This window comes from Styela clava, chromosome 6 (assembly GCF_964204865.1).
Source record: "Styela clava chromosome 6, kaStyClav1.hap1.2, whole genome shotgun sequence".
In the NCBI taxonomy this organism is placed as follows: Eukaryota; Metazoa; Chordata; class Ascidiacea; order Stolidobranchia; family Styelidae; genus Styela; species Styela clava.
In genome coordinates this window covers 21,260,665-21,286,608 of record NC_135255.1, presented here as the reverse complement: position 1 = coordinate 21,286,608, position 25,944 = coordinate 21,260,665, and the positions used below count along the sequence as shown (strand labels likewise).

Below are 25,944 nucleotides of genomic sequence, written 5' to 3'. Positions count from 1 at the left end.
ATTAGGATTTTGTAGAAAAAGTCGCACGCGACCTCAGGTTGGGAACCAATTATGTACATTGATTAACTATGGCTGAATAAATTTGGCCTTCCACTTACCATAATTATTTTTTATATGAAGCTTATTCAAGCCTTTTGTTGCTTTGTAAAAAGCCCTGTATAAGCAGCTAGAGATAAGCATCATCGATAGATGCTTTGTGTAAAATAGATTTATTTATATATTTCACAGATATCAAGGATCTAAAGGAAAAACGAGATATTCTCAAGAAAAGTTTGCAATCTCAGCTCGGGAAACCCAGAAAAGTATCATTATCATCCAAATCAGATCTTTTGGAACTTCTCACTGCATTAAACGAAGCCAAGGATGGAATGAGTGACCTTGTCAAATCATCTCTTGATGAAATTCACATGTCCCAACTTCCTCTCTCCAAAAGTGATTTTCATGTCATTGGATCAGTAGCTTCCTACTGTACATCACTATCAATGGATTTCGCTTACTGTGATCTCAAGTCAGCCTCACTTCAAACTCTGGCATCTGAATTGAAAGGATCAAATGTGAAGGTGAGTAGCTTGTGTTATTCAGTACAAAATATGTTTTACTTTTTTTAAACAAAGTTTGATGAAGGCTTACTGACTATAATATGTGTGCAAAACACCATATAGTCGAATTTTTTAGATTAAATTCTTTAAAGTGTGTTTTTGTTTATTGACTTTAAATAAGGCTTTATGCAAGCAGCCAGTGATATTTAGTGAGTTACTACTATACAATAATATTTTACTATGTGCCATTATATTCCATATGTATTTAATTATATGTCAGAATTTTTTTGTTTTGAAAGTTCTCACAGAATTGTTACGCATGGAGTTATATGGCAGACCTGGGATTTGAATCTAAAATCTTTGCTATGGCTTTTAAAACCCTCTAATTCCGAGGGGTATTTTTGGGGTAATTAGTATGATTTTGTATGGTCAGCTTCTAGTCTTATATCATTGTCAACTGTTAGGCCCTAGTAGAACATTGCTCATGGCTTTGTAAATGCGTACGCTAGTGTGTTATTCCGCGAGATGGCGCTAGAGCGAAGTTTCAAAATATTTCGTTGTATATGCGACATAAGGCTCAAAAATTTGTACAAAATACCCTTGAACTTGGGTGTTATTCTGTCTAGTAATTAATTATAGTTAATTAATTTTAGTTCTATCATTTTCTTGTGTTATTTTCCAACAGAACAACACCACAACCAATATTGTAGCTAAAATCGTTACAGAGAAATTCACAAATGTATTTACGTAATTTACAAATTCAACAATGAACTTGATAATTTGATGACGTCACCCGCTAAATAATACCAAATTATTACTGCCCAGAGGCTTTCTAATGCAACAAATGTTATTTCTTCCAACGCTAACGATGTAAACAATCTAATGTGCGGCGATACAATGAAATCATGATTAGTTTTACATTATATTTTACAAGGTTTACTATGTTTACAATTTCACCATCCCTTCCACCGAGCATAGTTTAGTAAAAATAAATTTTGAAATTATCATTCAAAATATAACAAGGTTAAAGATGGAAGGAGTGACTAAAAATAATTTCGAACTCAATACTAAGTCATTATAACAGAGTTAGGGTTATAGTTGGTTCTTGGCAGCTTTCCAAATCTCTGACTCAACATTTTCAATAGATGCTTTTCATACTTTGGATAGTTTCTGAGAATGCTAAAGCATTTTAGTGCTTTGGCTCACCACAGTCATTTACTTATGTAGGTGGTCAGTGTTTGCTCTAAGGAAATTATGAGTGCAAAGGTGCTTCGCAAGTCTAAAAGAAAGTGCGAAAGTGCCCAGGCCAATTTTAACAAGTTATGTGCCCTGGCCGAGTTTAACATGTTAGGTGCCCTAGATTTCGGTGTGACTCTTTTAAATATACCGGTACTTGATACTCAAAAAGAGGTTGTGCCTCTTAGAAAGGATATATTCGGGGCTGTCTAATAGAGTCGCAAAATATTTAAATCATTTTGTGGTTCGCGAATAGTCGAATTGCCTCTTACATAACTAGGTTCCCGATATTTCTCTCACATTCATATTCCGCGGATAATGTTATGTTGTCATTGTTTCAGGCCTGATGGCATTTAATTAGCCATATCATAAATGCTCGTAACTAAAAAAAGTTACTATTGAAAACCAAGAACTAAAATGACATTTTTGAGAGAGTAAACAGTCAAAAAAAGTCAATTTAGCTTTGTCAGAAAAGCTCGTTCTATAAATAGCATTGATCTGTAGCTTTAGAATGGTAGCAAGAGTAGCGCTTTATTATCGAAGATATACGCTCGATACATTTTGAAGATTGTTGTGAAAAAATGTTGTAAAAAATGAGGAGGACCATCAAACATAACTTACAATTTCTCCACAATGGTTTTAGCATAATAATAATTGTGGAATAATTTTGTATCTACTTTCGTCAGTCGTCTCCGGCAGTAGCGTATCTAGGGTGTAGCGGCAATGGCTTGTGCCATGGGTGTCGTTTAGAAAGGGGCGGAAAAACTTTTGATCGTAAAATTTCCAATAAGATATTTTCAAGGGGCTTTGCCATTAGCGTTATTTTACACAGATACGTCACTGGTCTCCGGAGATTATTTTGTGTGGCCTATTTTAAATGAGTTGACGGCAATCAAATATCGTTGTTCGATCTTCATTGTTTAAAAAATAAGCTAAATACAGTATCAGGTATTTGCCGAGAGGTAAACGGATGATATAGCACTATCTGGAATGGCGCAAACCCAGCATAAAATATATGCACCCAAATGTCGCATGCGGCAATTCCATATATGAAATATAAAATATTAACAAATGTAATTAGGAATAGGAATAAGTTTTTTTCCCGCCCCCCTCACCCTTTTGAAATTTTCGCAAGGATGAAAAATAATGCTAATAATGCATGAGATTGTATTTTGTTGAAATCGGCAGTGATCCGTCAGTGTGACGTGTTATTTATGACTGGAATCTTTATTTCTGTGTTTATTTATCCCAAAATCACAAATTTGCTGTGATATATGTCTTGTGCCATGAGGAAGAACAATAATGCCTTTTCTTGTTTTCGCACAGGGCTGTGAGTTATTGTTACATCATAATCCTCAGCGACAAGATGCTAAATATAAATGTAGGGGTGAATCCTCAGCCCAAATTTTCTAGATTGCAAACCGGCAATATAAAACACTAAAAATAAAACGCTGAACATGACGATTTTTTTTTAGGATGGCTGGCAACATATTAAAAATGCTTTTTTAGACACTGCAAATCGCAAAATTTTGTGTCACTGCGGCACTCATTTTTGTTTTCTAAAACTACTGATGGGGCCTGACGTATATAAGAGGATTGATGTATATCGATTGATTTTTTGAAATAAATATCGCAGACTAGAGGATTTTTCTCAGGTGAGGATTGTCATGGTATTTTTGAGGAGAAATGCTTTCATTTCTTCAACACAACCGCAGATTAAATTGATCAAAATTAAATTAATAAACCACCCCACTGCAAATTCCTGTATCGGTTATGAATTGAATATTTTATACAACAGAAAAATCATTATATAGTCTTTGGAAATGTCGGCTCTTTTAACAAGTGACGTCATTGGGAGGTTTTCTTCAAAAGTTTCGCGAGAATTTCGAGGCAATGAATATTCATTTTTAATGCACTAATGTATTTTTGATGTATCAAATTAAATTTTACTTTCTTGGATTTTATGACAGATATTTTCTAACGGCGATAACGATTTCGCAAGATTGCAATAATGTATATCAAAACTAAATGCAATCGTGCAGCCTGTTGTCTCACATTATCATGTTTGCAGATTGCCATGGTATTTTAGAATAGTAATGCTTTTATTTTTTCGTAAGTCGAGGCAACTGCAAGTTAGCTTGAACACAATTGAATTAAAATAGAAAGACATTTTAAATTCTCGTCGTTGTCATGGATTAAATATTACGCGACAGAAAAGGTCATAATACAAAAAAAAATCGACTATTTCAATTAATCGCCGGTCACAACAGAAATTTCCGATTTTGAAACCCCCTTTTTAAAAATCCTGGCTGCGCACATGCCTGTAATGTATTGTTACTAGCTTTTCTTAAAATATCATCGAAAGAAAATAAAATGAACGATTTCTAACTTAACTAGAAATAAATTAGGTTTGAAAAACTGTTTTTGTGAAAAAGGATTAATCTTGGAAATATTGTATTAATTTAGTTTTTCGTTGTTGTATTTAATACTATTATTCTAGCTGTAGTCAGGGCTGGATTTACTCTTATGAGAGCCAGTCTTAAGCGATGCCATTCATGAGGCCAATTTCAAACTATTTTATGATGGCATAAAGGTTCCATAGAATCCACTGTGATGTCAAAATGAGCATTTCTATATGTAGTGTATTGTGTATAGAACAACAGTGGGCGAAATGGCGGCTCGCCATAGTTTTTATGCGACTCTTCTCGCTAGAATTTATTATTATCCAAATGTAGTGTAACAGTTTTTTTAATTAATTAAGCTGTAGAAGTTTTCATCAATGATTAAAACAAATTATGTTTTAATATGAAAATCGTTGTGGCATGGGATTTTAAATTAGTCAAGAAACAAATCTTACGTCACAATGGTTAAATTTGTGTTGCTGCATTGGCGGCATTGCAGCTTGATTGTGGGTGTCAAATACAGTGCGATATGTCCTCTAGTATGAAGCGAAAATACCCCGATGAGAACATGGTCGTTAAGTCACAATGGAAAGATGAGTACGCATTCACTAGTTTAGAAAATAAACCTTTTTGCTTAATCTCTCATAAGCTGCTAAGTCAGAATAAAGTTGTTGAACGGTGCCATGAAAAAAATCACAAAAACTTCCTATGAGATTAGGCTCGTCAATCATCTTTTAGGAAAACACAGATCAAATGACAAGGAATCCGATGCAACGACTGAAGCTAGTTTTGTTATTTCGTGGAATTGCTCGTGCCAAACACCCATACTCTGATTGTATTTTGTGAAAACGAAAAGATTGCTGATGTTGCCGCAGTCAATAGCCCAAACACCTCTCGCGACACGAATATACACAAAGGCGCATTCCCATATTAGAACCAATGTAACAGTTGCAATGCAAACAGATTTGATGAGCTCCAGTATTAATAATTTCAGAAATTGTGCGGCTCTCACATATTCCTGGCTTGCTGCATGCGGCTCCTATACTAAAAAAATTTGCCAACCTGGTATATAACGTCTTAAATACACTATTGACTTGTGTGAGATACGACATTTTGGTTGCAGGCAAGAAACATGCTCTAATCACCCAAATAGATGGGATAGCAGGTTCATTTTAAAATTATTTAAGAACTTAAGCTGTGATAAAACGGCATCGCATTAGAAAACCTGTTTTTAGTCGGGAGAAGGGAATGTGTGTGACGGGTAATGCTCCCCAATTGATGATTTAAAACATTCAAAAAAGTATCATTGCATTTTTTGAAATATTTCAGTCTACAATAAAAAACATCCAAGATAGTAAAAATATATTAATTTTAGATAAATTAGTTCAGTTACATATTGGTACTTTTTTCATATTCAATAAATAAAGGAATTATTTAGTGAAAAATGTCTAATTAATTTAAATTAGTATAATATTTTTTTTTTCAAAATTAAATGGGTTGAATTTTGATTGGAATAAAAATGAAATCGTGCAATTTGGAAAGCCAAGGTTTGGCTTGAGGCCCCTAGGCTTTAACCTACTTTGCATAATGGCAAATCTGGCCTTCGCTGTTGTATACTGTTACTCACTGACAATTGGAGCAGTACAAAGTCAAAATCCCCAATCGGTTCACCTTAGTTTGAGGTATTAGAACGTTGGATGAGTAATATTTAAACGATGCTTCATGAGATTTTAATGAAAAAAATGTAGGTTTTTGATTCATTAATTTTTTCTCTGACCGAGGCTCTTTCCGAGCAGTCACTGTGATAAAAAATGCTTTACAGAAAGAATATTCCTAATCAAGCTTTGCAAGTTTATTAAAAAATATTTTAATCAAAGCTTTGTGGAATTGATGAGCTAACTGGAGGTTTTGATCCTTTTGTTATTGCTCTGAACAAGGTTTTGCATAGCCAGTCACTGATACTTGAGGTTTGTTATGTACATCCTGCAAAATAATGTTTTTGATTATTAAAAACTAATTTGAAGCCAAGTTCAGCGAAGAACACATTGTAGTCATTGTATAATAAATATGTTTCGGTGATAAACCACTGTATTTATTGATTTGCTATTGTTTACAGTTTTCACATAAATTAAATAAATGCCTTTTTGGTCATATTGTGAGATTTTCCTAATATGATAAATTTTGAAAAAAACTATTCTGAATTATTACTGAAATCAATAATTTGAAATGTTGATTGGTATCAATTTTAGATCAATTAATTTTGAACATTTCTGGGCTCACACACTTGTTGAGTCAATTAGTTGAAAATTTTTTCCCAAAATTGACCCGTCTAAGAATGAGATGAACATTTTTGCTTCAGCATTGACTATCAAATTTCAGCATTCTTTATTTAAACTTGAAATCTTTGGACTTGATATATTTTAACATAATTTGGTGAAGACTTAGTGACAGCATATTACATGAACACACAATGTGGAGAAGTTTTTGATATCAAATTCTGCAAGTTGTGTTTTCATGTCTCTAGTTTGAACAAGGTTCCAGGAAAGTGGCAACTGCAACTTAGCGAGATACTACTATATATAGAACAGTTGTTCCCAACCATTTATTGCTTGTGGGTGTGGCCCCTTCCTGAGAGCTCATGGCTCATTAGCTCTCATGGCCCTAAATCCTCCCCTGTTTATGATCTCAGTAGTATTTATAGTGTTATTTTGATTGGTGTATTTTAAATCCCATTATGTTCAAATAGTTCATGCGCAACAAAGAGTAAAACACCCTGTGAAGTAAGCTCATCAAGCTATGAAACAAAAAAATATCAAGAAATTTTCTAGAGGAGGGAATAGTAATATCTGTTTTACACTCAGTATTGTGGCCCCGAAGTCCAAACCTTGAAACATTTAGACCAGGAGTGGGCGCGGTTTTTAAAAGAGGGGCCAAAAATCTTGCCCACTTAGACTGGCGGGTCATGAAAGTGTGACGTAGAAAGGTACATTTGATGAACAATATCTACAGTATTACAAAGCAAAGTTGGAAAACGAGACACCTCTCGCCATAACTAAATTTAACCGCAATCTCAAGCAATTCCTTGAGCTATTTTTAGCTAAAACGTCAAAATTTGATTTTTGTTTGGTTGTTGCAGCATCGGGCGGGCCAGATTGAATTAACCAACGGGCCGGATTTGGCCCACAGGCCGTACTCTTCCCATGTCTGATTTAGACAATGGAATGGTCATAACATTAAGTTTAGTTAATGACATATTTTATTCAGCAATTCTATATCTTTTGCTTAGGACTTCAAAAACTAAAAACTGTCATTTTAAATTCATCTCTGTACCCAACATATGTGAAAATGTGACAGCCCAGGTCCCAGTGCTGTTTCCACATATGATGCCAATGCCTGATCTGTTGCTGATTTCGCAATTCAATTTAACTTCGAAATATTTTATGTTTCTTTGGGTAAGCTTTATGGTTTTGTGCGGTGGCTTTTTCTTTTTTCTTTTTCAAAATTTTTTTACATTTTGCCCAACGAGATTACCTTCTTATGATTTAACATTGTTCTTGTTCAATATAGATCAAAGATTTGCAGCTGGAGGGAAACGAAAACATGGGAGTTGAAGGTTTATCCTCAGTTGGACAAATACTTTCCAATCAATCCTGTGTTGAATTGTTGGACCTTGAAAGCTGTAACCTGTCATCAGATCAATTACAAGCTTTCAAATCATCTTTTGGAAATAACACAGAGGTGTGACACAATGATCTACTTATAGTTACTTTCCTTTAGCTCTATTATAGGATGGGATTAGGATAGGATTTACATATTTATCCCTGGGGAGAGAAAAGCCGATAAGACGGCTTAACCATATGGCGAACCACGGCCTCTCGTCCGGTTACCAGTCCATGTCGGGTATGGGATAAGTCTTAGTTACCGTATATGCTCGTTTCACCGCCCGATCTTGATTAAGGGCCCGTTTGAATAGCCGCCCGTGTGAACAGAACATAAAAATAAGGGCCGGTGCTTGAATGCCCGCCTGATGTAAAAGCTGATTTTTCAGCGGTAGAGAACAATTAGGAAATAAGAAGCGCTTTTGTCACAACGGTGTTGAATTTTAAGCGCCGATAGATACCACTCACGCCTTAGGCGTCCAAGTACATAATAGATAGCATTGATTACGTACAGTGGCGCAGCCAGGGGGGTTCGGGGTCCCCCCCCCCCTTTTGAATTTTTTTGAAAATTTAAAAAGTTGCTGTATCGCGTACGATTGCCTTTTGCTAAAATCGCCAAATGTTTTCATCGTCGTGACGTGTTATTTAGGCCGTAAACGCCTTTACGTTGACGTTTATTGTCTCTAAATCACAAATTTTCCGCAAATTTGTACCACAATAACGCTGACAATTATTTTATTTTGTTACTCGCACGGAATTGTGCATCCGGTGAGATATATTATACCAGTGGTTCTCAGCCGGGGGCCGGTGGCCCCCCAAGGGGGCCACGAAGCAGTTCAAGGGGGGCCACGACACAAGTCTAATAATTTATTATAAAGCAACTTCGTTTGCATTCTTTTCATTTAAAAGAAAATTCCCCGCTCACCTCAGTTTTATTACTTCAGTCACTAGGTGTATTCCCTTTTTTGTGTGTGCGAATTGTTTGATCATAATGGAATTTTGAATCTACTAATCTGAATAGTTTGTTGGTAGGCCATCTAACAGCAGACGGGCAGTTTCGCGAGACTGCGAGATAACGGTAGATATCATGTTATAACTGCAGAAGCCTAATATGTAAATTCCCAATCCCCAAATGGAACGACAGTTATGTTGGCTTTGACTTTATTGATGACATGGCTACCTATGTATGCTAACAAGTTTGCTTTGAAATCAAGCAAAAAAGACTTTTCGAGTTTTTGGGTATTCCTTTGTGATTCTTACCTACTACTTGGTAAGAAAGCTTCTTCATTGCTAGTTCAATTTACCACAACCTATCTGTGCAAATCTATTTTTTCTGATCTTGTTACCAACAAAGCAAAATCTAGGAACCGTCCTGATGTTGACAGTACAATCACCTGACTATATCAAAGGCGGTGCCTAATACAAGGAACCTAGTCAGACAGTCCCAAGCGCAAGATTTTCAATGATCGTTCACTAATCTAAAAAGCATTGACTTTTTTACTCCTGGTTTGTTTTTGTATTCTATAAAAGGTCGCAAATACATAATACAATCTAACACATCAATTTTTTTAGAATGACGAACAGGGGGGCCACGAGTGCAAAAAGCCTCCGGAAGGGGGCCACGAGCCGTATAAGGTTGAAAACCACTGTATTATACGCTCATCGGCGGCGAGATTCTAAAGACAAATTAATGAATAAATCCACGACCTAAATTATTTGAGTGAAATGCGGCAATATAAAATACTGAAAAAAAAACTGTAAACAAGTGTTGTTGAGGCCCGCGACAGTCTAAAACGCTTTTTTAGGCATTGAAAATCGCAAAATTATGTATCGTGACTAGAATCGAAACATGATGAATTGTGAGCGGGATTTACCTTGTTGTCCATTACTTTAAAAATTGCCGTCAAAAATGTTCGTGTTAACATTAAACAAGGTTGAGAACGCGACTTTTCCCGGTTTGTGATGATGTTTAAGATAATTAATCTATAAAGTACATTCAAACTAAATTTATTGTACTGAAATAAAATTTATCCGTAAGAAATTTAATGCAGAATTACGGATTTTTCGGAACGTTTTATCTTTGAAAATAATCGGAGTGGCAGCATTGCGATTGAAAGGAGTCGGTGTTACAAGTACATCTCAAATTTGTGGAATTTGCAAAAAAGCAAAAATACGGATCAAAACACTATAAAAAATTAAATACATCAGGCAGCTTATCTCACATTTTTATGTCCACAGATCACCGTGGTATTTTAGAGAAGTAATGTTTTTATTTTGACGTAAGAAATTGCAACCGCTGGTTACGTTGGGCACAATTAAATTAATATATAAGGACATTTTCGAATTTCGTAGTTGTCATGGATTGAATAATTTGAGCAACAGAAAAATCATTATACGCTGAAAAGACGGCTCTTTTAACCAGCATGTGATCGCCGTGACTGTTACACACAGTAATTGGAATCTCCGATTTTGAAACCCCTCCCTTTTGAAAATCCTGGCTGCGCGCCTGATTACGTAACACCATGGTTCTCAAACTGGGCGTCGCGACGCCCAAGTGCGTCGTTTCAATATTGATAGTGCGTCGCAAAACTTTTCTTCTTTTGCGGATTTGTACCTGTGGTGCGTAGAAAAAGTCAAAGTTTTCGTTATTCTCGTTTAAACCATACTAGAACTGGAAATAACAATATATTAATTATTGTAACGATTGAAAATAACGAGCGCCTGTGCTTAAATAAGGGCCGGTTTGAATAAGGGTCCGGTTAGTGAGTTGGTTGAAAAAAATATGAGCCCGGGCTACAAAACGAGCAAATACAGTATTTGTTTTTCTGAAGCATGGACTTGATGGTGGAAGAAGCCGTAACCGCCCAGCGATTACGTGAACCCCCCCCACGACGGCGAGGAGTCCAGCAATCCTCTCGCACATAACTACCCCGCATGGGATTAGAACCTGCGAACCGACGCAGGGTAATCAGAGATTCGGTGGCGAGCGTATTCCTAATGCTTAGCTTGATGAGCCACACCGCCGCAATACCTATAGCAATACCTGTGATATATTATTAATTGCTTTTCGTGGAGTGAACTATTACAGATGACCAAGATGACCAAAGCTAGGTAACCTAAAAATTTTCTTGGGGTGAAGGTTTTTTCAGCAAAGACAAAAAAGTTACTATTTTATATTTTTTAGTAATTTTTATCATTTATTCTATATTTGGTGTTGAAGTGTTTCTTAATAGTACCACGTAAAAATCTTGACAGCATTTATTTTGCTCATAGAATGCCTCAAAAACTCGCTAATAATATTGTCAAATGCGTGCAGTTTTCCCACTTTGATGTAATTTTTGGAGAAGTAAATGTTATGAAAAAGGTAAAATGTATGGTTTTTTATATTAGTCAATTACTTGTGTGGTCATAAAATTACTAGGCCCACATTTCGTTTAGTATATCCTTGGGTCGCAATATTTTACAAAATTTATTTTCTAAAAAAAATTGGGTTGCTTTGAAAAAAGGTTGGTAACCACTGGAGTATATGTCATATATAATAATTTAATTGTGTGGAATTCAACATTTTAGTTGCAAGCAAGAACATAGTTGCAAGCAAGAAATGTTCTCTAATCACCTAGGGGGATAGACAGGTTCATGTTTTGAAATATTTGGGGCTACAATAAAAAAGATCGAAGATAGAAAAATTATAATAATATTTAGAAAAATTAGTTTAGCTATATATTGATACTTTTCTCATTCAATGAATAAAAGCAATTTTGAATAAAAACTATTTGCTTAATTTAAATTAGTATAATATATATTGTTTTCAAAATTAAAATAGTATAATTTTGATTTGAATAAAAATGAATAATCATTAAAAATTGGAAGGCCGAGGTTTGGCTTGAGGCCCCTAAGCTTTAACCCACTTTGCATAATGGCAAATCTGGCCCTCGCTGTAGTCACTTTGCATAATGGCAAATCAGGCCCTTGCTGTTGTATACTGTTACTCACTCACAATGAGAGCAATACAAAGCTAAAATCCCCAATCTTTTAACTTTAGTTTGAGATATTAGAACCTTGTATGAGTAATATTTGAATGAAACTTCATGGGATTTTAGTGAAAAACCTGTCGGTTTTTGATTCATTAATTTTCTCTCTGAGCAAGGTTCATTCCGAGCAGTCACTGTGATAAATAATGCTGTACAGATAGAATATTCCTAATCAAGCTTTGCAAGTTCATTTAAAAATATTTTAATCAAAGTTTTGTGGAATTAATGAGCTAACTTAATGTTTTTGATCTATTTGCTATTGCTCTGAATAAGGCTCTGCATAACCAGTCACTGATGCTCGTTCGTTATGTAAATCATGCAAAATATTGTTTTTGAATATTGGAAATTAATTTGAAGCCAAGTTCAGCGGAGAACATATTGGAGTCATTGTATATTAAATGAATATGTGCAAGGGATAAAACACTGTATTTATTTATTTTCTATAGTTTACAGTTTGCATGAATCAAATAAATGTCTTCTGGTCATATTGTAAGATTCGCCTAATTGCCTAATTTTTGAAAAAACTATTCTAAATTATTTTTAATATCAATAACTTGAATTGGTGATTGTAATCAATTGTTTTTTGGTCATATTGTGAGATTCGCCTAATCGCCTAATTTTTGAAAAAAAATTTCTAAATTATTTCTAATATCAATAACTTGAATTGTTGATTGTAATCAATTGTTTTTGGTCATATTGTGAGATTCGCCTAATCGCCTAATTTTTGAAAAAATTGTTCTAAATTATTTCTAATATCAATAACTTGAATTGTTGATTGTAATCAATTTCAAATTCAATCAGGTTTGAACATATCTGGGATCCACTGTTTACTATTAGTGCACTTTTGTTGTGAAACGAGTGAGGCACCTTTTTAGTTTTTTTTAGAGACTGCAAAATCGCATTTTTTTAGTTTTTGAAGGAAAAATTTTGAAGTTGACAAATAATTTGTGTGCGAGTATAAAGTTAACAAATAAGCTGAGTGCGAGTTATTTTATGACACAATTTTGCATTACATAAGCAGACATTATAAGTTGTGTGGTGTAGACATGGGAGATAAAGCTATACAATCATTCCGATTCCGCTTCCTCCGCACAAACGCTCTCCGATTTCGGTCAAGTGTTGGAATAGGCATTTTTATTCACAAGATGTGACCGAAATGCATGATTTGCTAGTGCAACAATATTTTACTGAAAACATATAGATCGAAAGCAAAAGTTTGTCAGGTCATCATTCCCATCTTTGTGAATTTACTAGAGCAGTGGTTCCCAACCTTTCTTGCCTCGCTGTTTCGACCCCCTTCAAGGTATATGCTGAATTTAAATTAGTAGACCCTACAAAAGAAAGGATATAAAAGTTTAACGTTAATCTTGAATCAATATAACTACTATAAATTGTTTTATTACCCCATTATCCCAAAAATTAAATTTCCTATAAATAACTCTCTTTGAGTGCACTATCACTGCTATTTTTTGAGTGCTGTATTTCTGGCTATCAGGCCGAGTTTCAAGATCCAAATTTTTTACCTGATTTTCTGGGGTCAGAGTATTTGGGGAAATTAGCTTTCGATGAGAAAATACCGAGAGTCAAAATCGGTCTGGGCAGTCCCGGAAAATACGGTAACGGAAATGCATACCTCCTACTTTCATGTTACTCATTTAGGAAGTTTGCCTTCTGTAGACTTTAAATTTTCAGATTGGCAAATCAATTGACATTAGAAGATGAACACGAGAGCCCTTACAGTTGCGAAACTTATACGCAACACTTGAAATTAAAAAAAAATGAACATTCCCAGACGAAATTTTAAAGCTGACATGGCTTTAAAAGAAATTTTCCGCGCCCGGATGGTTTTTTCTCGTCAAATAATAATCCAACACATGTGATGGATGTGATAAAACACCAATGGCAATGATTCCCAAAAAGGGAGGAATTTTGCCCAAGGGAGGAATTTTACTTCGAATTGAGTACATATTGTGCTACTGTATGAAAAAACGGAAATGCGACTTGCGCATTACATCAGCAGGGTCCAAGCGGTCCATTAAAATTAAATAAATAAATAAGTTTTATTCATAGAGAGGGATGGAGGAGTTTAGAGAGGTGAATTTGATAAAAAATAGGGGAACCACAGACTTATAGTCAAATGAAAATGTGGGCTGTTAACAGATAAGATGACATGGTGATAAATGTGTTTTGGAGTGGGTCTAGGATTGGTCTAGCTAGATCTGGACTCTAGAATCAGGAACCTAAGCCTGAAAATCGGTTTCCTTAGTTTCTCCTTTTTTAATTTTTACATCTATAAATAAATTAGGATAGATTTTATAGCAAAAAGTGGTACATAAAATTAGTATGTTCTATGACCCCTTGTGGGTCGCAACCCCCAGGTCGAAAACCACTCTACTAGAGCCATTCATGGAGTTTTGATACGCGACACGATATTGTTTGATAATAGAATGTAAATTTGGTCAGATATACCACCTACTACTCCCATCGTTATTTTGCTAATTCACTAAAGCAGAAAGCGACCCGCAACGCCGGGTCACACTTCGGCCTTAAAACCCTTCTACAGCCGGATCGTCCATATGGGTTTACTTTCCTATAGTTTTTAAATTTCGGTACTTATAGGGTCAATATCGCTCTTAGCTGTTTATCGACGTAATGCCCTGATATGAGAGAAGCGATAAAACCTTCCAGCCGTGACGCAAAGTGCGAATCGTATAAATAGCCTGGATTTCAAAATCATCTGTCAGACGTCTAAAAAATGTGACTCAGCTCAGACAGGAAATACTCCTTTATAACCACTTATTATTGTTTTAGCATGTATTTTCAGTCATACTAACTATCCCTGACCATCCCTGGCGCTGTGTTGTTTTGATATATATGATTTCGAATGCTCCATAGTTGGCAGAGGTATGGAGATTTTTTGTATGTAAAAAAAACGTAAAATTAATGGTAATTTTAACGCGTAAACGCGAGTATGAGATTGTTTACGCCGTTCTACGCGCATTTCCGTCGAAAAAATTTAATTTTTTTTGCATTGGGGGTGGTCTGGGCAGTAATAATAAGAGCTGTGACGTCATCAGTATCGGTAATTTGACCTTGAACTTGACAATACTGTAAATACAATTGTGAATTTCAGAGTAATAACCATTTATGCTAAAATAGTCGTTTTGGTATTGTCATGTTAGGAAAAACTTGACGAAAACGTTGAAGAAAAAATTAATTAATTAGGAATTAATTATTAACCCTCTACTGTACACAGAATATCTCAAAGTCCAATTTTTTTTTTAGAAATTTTTGAAATTTTTTTGCAAAAATTTTTTTTGCGGGGTGTGTTTTAAAGATATATTGCTGAATAGAACTCTAGCAGACGCTTTTAAAAACCCATGAGTAAAGCTTTAGGGCTTAATGGTTGACATAAAAAAATAAGTTTAAAAATACCCATAAAATGGGCAGGGCTTGAGGCTTAAAAAGAGTTAAGCCAGCGTCGTTCGGATTGCCGACAATCCACTCTGAAGATGGTGTAAGGCGAGGAATTTGACTGGGGCGTTACATCCGTCAAAGAGCATCTCGGCGATGACGGAAACCTCACATAGAGCAAAAGCTCACTTGATTCCGATTTTCAGTTTTTTTCGATTGTGATCCAATGAGTGAGAGGGCCATTTTAATTTTTTTTATTTTAACAACAGACAAAGCGAATTTAATCATGTCACAGAAAAACAGTTACGTGTTGTCGAAAGAAGTGGTATATGCATATCTAACCCAGGACACAATCACTACCAATAAATAGGACGAATCATCAGGCATTGAAAATAAAATTTGATTTATGAATATTTAAATATACACAATTGAAAGTTTTACATTTCATGCACAACTAAATGATGATACATGTGAGATTTGTGCACATGATCGGTCATATCGTGACTAGATGTCTCGGCCCGTAGCTAGGATTTTCAAAAGGGTGCACCCTGGATTCTCATGGGGGATCCAAAATCGGATGCACATTTGTTGATAGAGTCGACTATTTATCGAATATTGTTTTGTATAACCTTTTCTGTCGCGTTATGTTCAATCCAGGGATGGCCATTTCCGAATACTAAACTATTCCGAATACATTCTAAAATAATGTTTTCGGATCTGAAATTTCGAATACATTCTAAAATCGAAAATAACACATTTTCGTTTTAATTTATTAAAACCCAGTAAAATAGGGAATAAGCTTCAATAGAAATATCAGAAATAAGCCACAAACCAACAGTATATGTACACAAAGTAATTGATAGTTTATAGCTATCAATGAAAATAATAGCAACTTGTGACACAGTCAGTTTATTAAAATTTTACACTTAGTACAAATGACCATATGGAAAAATAGCCAAGGAGTTGTCTGACGCTTTCTATCATTGGTACCATGATATACGATAATAGTCAAGTCTTGTGACAAAAATACTACTTGTAATCAGATAATTGTGTATATTTTCTGAGAGTAATAAAAGGCATCGGCAATACAGGCAACTGAAGCAACAACAACAATCGAATATCCATTATGCCTTTACAAATTCTAATATTCAAGCCTAGAGTATTCTAATACCTACCAGTATATTTGTATATTAATTTATGTGAACCATATTCAACCACATAAAAAAGGTGTGGCAAATTGCACGATTACATTTTATTTTGATTTGTATTCTTGCGAATTTGACCAATATTAGCTGTCCTTGCAACTCTTACTCTCAATTAAGTTTAAAAAATCACCCTTTGAGTGATTCGTAAGTCTGCGATATAATCCTACAGAAAAAAAATTATTTTAAGTCTGTAGTTTTAGAACACTACAGGTGTGCCACAGGAACAAAAAGTTTATGGGATTTCTGATTCAGGGAGAATAAACAGCAAAATAAAGATTTTAACAGTCTAAATTAGATGTCTACCTGGTGAATACAATCCGAAATCCAAACAAAATGCAATCGCAAACGTCATTAGCGACTTTATTTTTCAGCAGTCAAGGGCCGGGGAAAAGTCCACATGCATAATTACTATCAAAAAATAAATGGCTTTTTTATGCTGAAAATGTGCATGATTTCATTTGCACTTCTCCATTTTATAAACTCTATTTTTGACCTGGTGGTTGTCCAAAGGTATTGGTAGTGAATTTTGGAGACGTTAGGCAATCCAATGAGGATGTAATTGTTGTGTATTTTAACACACAGTAAATAATTTAGTAATCGATAGTGATGAAGTAAACAATTGATTGAAGCTTTAAGTGTCTCACGTTTAGGCAGAAAGTACATTGAAGCGCAAAAAGCATACGTTTATTACGGGTTTAGTTTCACTTAAAACTTAGTTTGACCAGGTATTGCCGAGTGGAAAAAGCAAAATGTATGATGACCAGTATTCGAGTATGGTTTTATACATACGACAGTAAATGACGAAGTAGTACTCGAATGCAATTTATGCCTAAACAATCTGAGCAATGACGTTATGAGACCAACACTCTTACAGCTCCATCTTAATATAAAGCAACCTGCCATCACAAAAGCATTTTTCAAAGCAAAAAAGTGGGGGCGCGAAGTTTGTAAAATTTTTCAAATAGGGGCGCGGCTTTAAAAGTTTAAGAACCACTGCCTTAGAGTGAACACTGCTAGGCTCAAACTCTTGGTGAGTCGATTAGTTGAAAATGTTTTGAAAAATGACTCATCTGAGAATGATCTAAACATTTTTTTTTATTCCTTTTATTTCAATCTTCGAAATATTGAGTTTTTCTTATTGCTTTTTATACATCAATGCTTGTTGTAGTCAGGAAGAGTTCAGACAATGAGAGCCAGCCCTAAGCTATGCTATATATGAGGTCTTTTTTTAACTATGATATCATAAAGGTGTCATGTAATCCATTGTGATGTCATCATAAGCCATTTTATGTGTAATGTGCATTACGTCATACAGAAACTTTTGAATTGTGCAGAATATGACATTTTAGTTGCAGGCAAGAAACATGCTCTAATTTCATAAGTATATGGGATAGCAGGTTTATTTTAAAAATGTTATATGAAACTTGGGCTGTGATATTGCACCAGAAAACCTGTTTACAACCGTGAGAAGTATATGTGTTTGACTGGGAATGGCCTAATTAATGATTTGAAAAAACATTGAAAAAATGATCGCTGCATGTTTTGAAATGTTTGGTCTACAGTAAAAAAGTTCTGAGACAGTAAAAATATATTAATCTTTAAAAAATTAGTTTAGCTATATATCGATACTTTTCTTATGCAATAAATAAAAGTATTATTGAGTAAAAATTAATTTCAATTAGTTTACTATATATTGTCGTCAAAATGAAGGGGTCGAATTTTGATTTGAATAAAACTGATTAATAGTTCAAATTTAAATGTCAAGGTTTGGCTCGAGGTCTCTAGGATTTAGCTCACTTTGCATAACGGTAAATGGCTGTTGTGGTAGTATTCTGTTAGTCACTGACAATAAAAGTACCCAAAGCTAAAATCTTTTTAACCTTTGCTTGAGATATTAGAACGTTGGATGAGTAATATTTAAATGAAGCTTTATAAAATTTTAATGGAAAAACTGTTGGAAATGGAAAAATATTAATGAAACTAATCATTGCAATTAATCTGGATTGAAAGTGAGCAAATTTTTTTCAAGTCGAAAAATTATAAATATTGGTTATCAATTATCCATTAAATAATAATCCATAAGCCACGATTAATATTAGTATACCAAACAGTTGAATACAATAAAGACATTTTGCACCGAAGATGTTTGAATTAACAAATCCTGAATACAGTTTGGATTTGAAAATTTTACTATTTGGTATTGACAATTTTGTATTTGTCCTATAAAACAGCTGAATGAATTATTTAAACCTGCTCTCCTCATTCCATCTCGATTTCGAACATCCCACTTTGGTCATTCAAAATTATAATAAGTGTAAAAGTAAATACAATACCTAACTATTTGAGTAAATTTATATTAATATTTGGTTTTTCTGTTTTGTGAGAGACATAAAGATGCTTCGAATAAACACAATAACTTGATTCTAAAATATGCCAAATAGTGTATAGTATTTTTTTATAATTATTTCTGTTTGATATAACTTAAACATAATATGATGAAACAATATACAGGGTGATTTTGAATATTAAATCCTACATGATGTGTTTCCACAACTTTACTTTTTATAAGGCTCTAGGCTAGCGGCATCTGATATTTAGTGAGCTACTACTATATATTAGAATTTAGCTATATAACTCAAATTACTATATATATTATATATTAGTTCGGACTATGGCTCAAACAAAATTGTTTTGTGTTAAATATAATTTGGGGAAGAATTATTGAATACATAGATATGCGAAACATGCCGATTAAATTTATATAATAAATACTTCAGGATGTGATTTCATGTCTCTAGTTTGAACAAGGTTCCAGGCAAGTGGAAACTGTGATTTAGTGAGATACTTCTATATATAGAACAGTTGTTCCCAATCATTTATTGCTTGTGAGTGTGGCCCCCTTCCGGGGACAGTTTACCATCCCAGTGGTATTTATAGCGTTATTTCGATTGGTAGATTTTAAATCCCATTATGTTCAAATAAATCATGCTCAACAAAGAGTGAAACCACCCTGTGAAATGAGCTTATCAAGAGACGAAACTAAAAATAACAGGGAGTTTTCCTTGTGAAGGGAAATAGTAAAATTAGTTTCACGTTCAGTATTGTGGCCCCCGAAGTTAAAAAAAAAACATTTAGACAGTGGAATGGTCATAACACTAATTTTAATTAACGACCTTATTGATTTATCTATATCTTAGGATTTCAAAAACTGAAAACTGCCATTTTAAATTCAGCTCTGTTCATATGACAAAACATATGAGAAAATGTGAAAGCCCAGGTCACACTGCTGTTTCATCTACAATGCCAATGCATGATCTGTTGCTGATTTTGCTATTTTAATTTAACTTTGAAATATTTTATTTTTCTTTGTCAAAGATTCAAGGTTTTGAGAAGTGGATATTTTTTAAATGATTTTTTGGAGCTCCAGAAGTATGTGCACCAAGATGGCGCACAACCTGAACACAGTATGTGTACTGGGTTAGGGTTCAGGTTGTGCGACATACACACTACATAACAATCTTATTGTGATTTAAAATTGTTCTTGTTTATTATAGATCAGGCATTTGCAGCTGAATGGAAACGAAAACATGGGAGTTGAAGGTTTATCATCAGTTGGACAAATACTTTCCAATCAATCCTGTGTTGGAGGTTTGTCACTTCACAACTGTAACCTGTCATCAGATCAATTACAAGCCTTCAAATCATCCTTGGGAAATAACACAGAGGTGTGACACAATGATCTACTTATATTTACTTTCCTTTAGCTCTATTATATAGCAAAACCTGTGATATAGTATTAGTTGCATCTCGTGGAGTAAACTATTACAGAAGTAAAAAATATGAATGATTTCTAACTTATTTCAAGATGACCAGATGCAGTTAGTTACTCATTGGGAATAAGATTAATGCAAAGATTTAAGGCCTCAATCTTTCTAACCTCAGTTTGAGATATTAGAATGTTGGATTTATATTTTAATATAGCTTTATAGAATATTTAATAGAAAAACTGTAGGTTTTTGATTTATCAATTTTCTCTTTGAGCAAGGCTCTTTCAAGCAGTCACTGTGATAAGATAATGCTGTACAGTAAGAATATTCCTAATCAAGCTTTGTAAGTTTATTTAAAAGTATTTTAAACAAAGTTTTGTGGAATTCTAATGGGTTAACTGACGGTTTTGAACTATTTGTTATTGCTCTAAACAAGGCTCTGCATAACCAGTCACTGATACTTGAGGTTCGTTATGTACATCATACAAAATGATGTTTTTGAATATTGAACAACTAAATTGGGGCCAAGTTCAACAAAGAATACACTGTAGTCATTGTATATTAATTGAATATGTTTCGTTGATAAACCACAAAATTGACTGATTTTCTATTGTTTACAGTTTTCATAAATCAAATAATCGCCCTTTTAGCCATATTGTGAGATTTGCTTAATATAATAAATTTGAATGAAATTATTCAAAATTCTTACTAAATTCAATAATTATAAATGTTGATTTTAATCAATTTTAGATAAATTAATTTTGAACATTCCTGGGCTCACACACTTGGTGAGTCACTTTCCGAAAAATGACCCATCTGAGAATTACCTGAACATTTTTGGTTCAGCATTGACTATCAAGTTTGTCGCACACTGCGCAATGTGTCATGGAACAGAGGTTGGAACCTTAAATAATTTGATATGTGGTTTAAGCATTATTGACATTTTACTTTCCAATCGAACAGCAACAAAATTGTTTTTATGGAAAAGGATTACTCTTAGAAATATTACAATATTTTTCATTATTGTATTTTATGCATTTATGTTAGCTGTAGTCAGGGCCGGATTTAGACAATAAGAACCAGACCTAGGCTATGCCATTTGTGAGATGTTTTTTAAACTATGAAGTCATAAAGGTTTATTAGAATCCACTGTGATGCCATCATAAGCCATTCTATGTGAAGTGTATATGCCGTGATACGTTAAATTTTTAATGGTTTAAAACAGGGCCTCCCAAACTTTTGAGCTCGTGGCTAGTTTTTCTTTAAAATGCTCGAAACTCACTCATGTTCGATGAGATTCTCATGTTCTGAAAATTTGGTTTTCTGTAGATAAAGATTATTTCTACTTGGTTCAAAAAGCGTTGCGCACCACATCTCCTTTGCGATTTCGTATTTATATTAAGCAGGCTTTTCTACCATGGCCCATTGAATTTGATTTCACTGACTGTTGTTAGATTTTGTTCATTCGTTTAAATAAAACTCAATGCAAAAAAGGTATTATATTGAAATGTAATAATACGTACGGTATTTTTCACGGGAAGTCGCAACTTGAGCATATTTCTGGAGGTCGTCACAATACAATTAAGTTCAAAAACTACTGAGCCCTATAGTTGAAAGAAATCTACTTTTCAAATTGTTAATACCCTATATGTAGCCGCTATTTTTAATGGACACGTGCTATTAATAGCATGTTTCTTAAATTTGTATCATATTTTGGTATTCATATTTTGTATATTGATCTCGTTATTCTCTACCTCCCCCTAAAATGAGCTCCAGTGTTTAAAAGAAAATTGATGACAATGTATTATTTTCGGGAAAACATGGTGTGATTATGTATATTTACTCGGAATGGTGAATTTATCGTTTTACACTATTTTTAATGATTGTATTTCAAATTAAGAGTCTGGAAAAGTGCAATAGATATAGTACTTTGTGTAAAATTGGTGTTCTCTTCACGGCCCCTAGAATTCGTTTCCCTTAGTTTGGGAAGCCCTAGTTTAGAATACAACATTTTTGGGAGCTCCAGAAGTATGTGCACCAAGATGGCATACAACTTTAACATAGTATGTGTGTACCGGTTAGGGTTCAGGTTGTGTGACATCTTGGGGCACATACTTCCGGAGCACCCATTTTTGATGCCGCAACAAAGTGCTCTAATCACCCAAGTAGATGGGTTAGCAGGTTCATTTTGAAAATGTTGTAAGAAACTTAAGCTGTGATAAAACGACATTGCAACAGAAAATCGATTTCTGGTCATTAGAAGTATCCTAATGTGACGGGGAATGGCCTAATAGATGGTTTGAGAAAAAAAAGGCATTTTTTGAAATATTGGGTCTACAATTAAAAATATGAGATAGTAAAAATATAATAATTTTTAGATAAATTACATTAGCTTTATATCAATATATTTTTTAAAAATGCATTATCACGTGAAAACTATTTATTTAATTTAAAATAATATAATATATACCGGTATATATTGTCTCCAAAATCGAAGGGTTAAAATAATGACCAATTCATTTATCGATCCTAATTATTTCGAATAAAAATTAATAACAATTCAAATTTGAATGCTGAGGTTTGGCTTGAGCCTTCTATGCTTATCCTACCTTGCATAATTCTAAATCTGGCCCTCGATGTAGTATACTGTTACTCACTGACAATTAAAGTAATACAAAGCCAAAATTTCAATTTTATTAAATTTAGTTAGAGATATCAGAACCTTGTGTAGGTAATATTTAAATGAAGCTCTATGGAAATTCAATGAAAAAACTGTAGATCTTTGATTTATTAATTTCATGGAATTCTACTTGGTAACTGAAAGTTTTGATCTTTTCGTTATTGCTCTGAACAAGGCTCTGCATAACTAGTCACTGATACACGAGGTCCGTCGTGTTCATAATGAAGACAATTATTAAGGAAATAAAATAATTAAATTTTCCCGAAAACAAACATACAATAAGCTGTTATTGTATATCAAATGAATACGTTTTAGATAAAACAATGGATTAAATGATTTTCTATTTTTTTTTTCAATTTTCATGAATTAAATAAGGGGTGCGCAACCTTCAGTACAGGAGGGTCATATACAACCATCCGGGTGAAACGGTGGGCATCACCTTTATTTAACATAGGCTTTCTAGTAGTTGCAGACACAAAAATTTTGGATATTGATCTTACGACATGTGTTGTTCATTTCGCACAAGTTAGCTGTTATGACCTTGGGCATATTTACTAAATTGAATTCAGGTATGGGCTTTGCAACGCAAAGGGTTTAGAATTACTTCCACAACTAGATGGAACTAAATTTAAAACTTGTTTGGCGGGCCACACAACATTCAGAATAGCACTTTTTCGCAGGCCGCACAATTTTTCCCTGTGTGCCGCATTTGTCTCGCAGGTTGCAGGTTGCACAGCCTTGAATTAAAAAAAGCCTTTTTGGTCAGATTCAATATCTCAATACAAATATTTTGGAAAATAACTTTTTTATAAATAGAAATGTTGATTGCAATTAATTTCAGAACGAGTAGTTTTGAACATTACACTGGGTTTACACACTTGGTGAGTCACTTGGTCAAAACTTTTGAACCAGCTTAAAGTCATCTGAGTTGTGATCGCAAGCACAATACTAAAACTTAGCTTGATTATGCTAATTGATGAGATTTTAAGATTTCAACATAGTTTACAATTTAATGATGTGAACTTTATCGAATTCTGTATATAGTTGAGAAGTTAGAAATGGAAATAGATATTTACGGCTGTTTAATGAAACTAAACATTGCTTACTTCAACTGATGGCCATGAAATAATAATTCATAAGCCACAATAAATATCAATATACTTAACAATTGAGAGTGGAGAAAACATCTTGCTTCGACAATGTTTGAACAAATTCTGAATACAGTTTGGATTTGAAAATTTTTCTATTTGTTTTTGACAATTTTGTATTTGTCTTATAAAACAGCTGAATAAATCATTCAAACCTGCTCTCTTCATTTAAAAATGAAAATATCCCACTCTGGTCATTCAACATTATAATAAGTGTAAAAGTAAATACAATACCTAACTATTCGAGCAAATAACCATGTCACAGAAATACAGTTACGTGTTTTCGAAAGAAGTGGCATATGCATATCTAACCCAGGACACAATCACTACCAATAAATAAGACGAATCATCAGGCATGGAAAATAAAATTAGATTTATGAATATTGGAATATACACAATTGAAAGTTTTACATTTCATGCACAACTAAATGGTGATACATGTGAGATTTGTGCCCATGATCGGTCATATCGTGACTAGATGTCTCGGCCCGTAGCTAGGATTTTCAAAAGGGTGCACCCTGGATTCTCATGGAGGGTCCAAAATCGGATGCACATTTGTTGATAAGAGTCGACTATTTATCGAATATTGTTTCGTATAACCTTTTCTGTCGCGTTATGTTCAATCCAGGGATGGCCATTTCCGAATACTAAACTATTCCGAATACATTCTAAAATAATGTTTTCGAATCTGAAATTTCGAATACATTCTAAAATCGAAAATAACACATTTTCGTTTTAATTTATTAAAACCCAGTAAAATAGGGAATAAGCTTCAATAGAAATATCAGAAATAAGCCACAAACCAACAGTATATGTACACAAAGTAATTGATAGTTTATAGCTATCAATGAAAATAATAGCAATTTGTGACACAGTCAGTTTATTAAAATTTTACACTTAGTACAAATGACCATATGAAAAAATAGCCAAGGAGTTGTCTGACGCTTTCTATCATTGGTACCATGATATACGATAATAGTCAAGTCTTGTGACAAAAATACTACTTGTAATCAGATAATTGTGTATATTTTCTGAGAGTAATAAAAGGCATCGGCAATACAGGCAACTGAAGCAACAACAACAATCGAATATCCATTATGCCTTTACAAATTCTAATATTTGAGCCTAGAGTATTCTAATACCTACCAGTATATTTGTATATTAATTCATGTGAACCATATTCAACCACATAAAAAAGGTGTGGCAAATTGCACGATTACATTTTATTTTGATTTGTATTCTTGCGAATTTGACCAATATTAGCTGTCCTTGCAACTCTTACTCTCAATTAAGTTTAAAAAATCACCCTTTGAGTGATTCGTAAGTCTGCGATATAATCCTACAGAAAAAAAATTATTTCAAGTCTGTAGTTTTAGAACACTACAGGTGTGCCACAGGAACAAAAAGTTCATGGGATTTCTGATTCAGGGAGAATAAACAGCAAAATAAAGATTTTAACAGTCTAAATTAGATGTCTAGCTGGTGAATACAATCCGAGATGCAAACAAAATGCAATCGCAAACGTCATTAGCAACTTTATTTTTCAGCAGTCAAGGGCCGGGGAAAAGTCCACATGCATAATTACTATCAAAAAATAAATGGCTTTTTTATGCTGAAAATGTGCATGGATTCATTTGCACTTCTCCATTTTATAAACTGTATTTTTGACCTGGTGGTTGTCCAAAGGTATTGGTAGTGAATTTTGGAGACGTTAGGCGAACCAATGAGGATGTAATTGTTGTGTATTTTAAACATACAGTAAATAATTTGGTAATCAATAGTGATGAAGTAAACAATTGATTGAAGCTTTAAGTGTCTCACGTTTAGGCAGAAAGTACATTGGAGCGCAAAAATCATACGTTT

At 33.9% G+C, this 25,944-nt stretch overlaps 1 protein-coding gene and 1 pseudogene across 3 annotated transcripts in view; one reads left to right on the top strand and one right to left on the bottom strand.

The window, feature by feature from the left end:
* LOC120331638 (interleukin enhancer-binding factor 2 homolog) overlaps positions 1-25,944 on the bottom strand; it is a 158,582-nt pseudogene that overhangs the window by 85,187 nt on the left and 47,451 nt on the right. The window lies entirely within an intron of this gene.
* LOC120330657 (NACHT, LRR and PYD domains-containing protein 4C-like) overlaps positions 1-25,944 on the top strand; it is a 55,366-nt gene that overhangs the window by 4,200 nt on the left and 25,222 nt on the right. For both annotated transcript variants that reach the window (XM_078113460.1, XM_078113459.1), the window contains exons 2-4: positions 229-560; positions 7,745-7,915; positions 20,041-20,211. In XM_078113460.1, the coding sequence (XP_077969586.1) occupies positions 229-560; positions 7,745-7,915; positions 20,041-20,211 (674 nt within the window). The remainder of the gene's footprint in view (positions 1-228; positions 561-7,744; positions 7,916-20,040; positions 20,212-25,944) is intronic.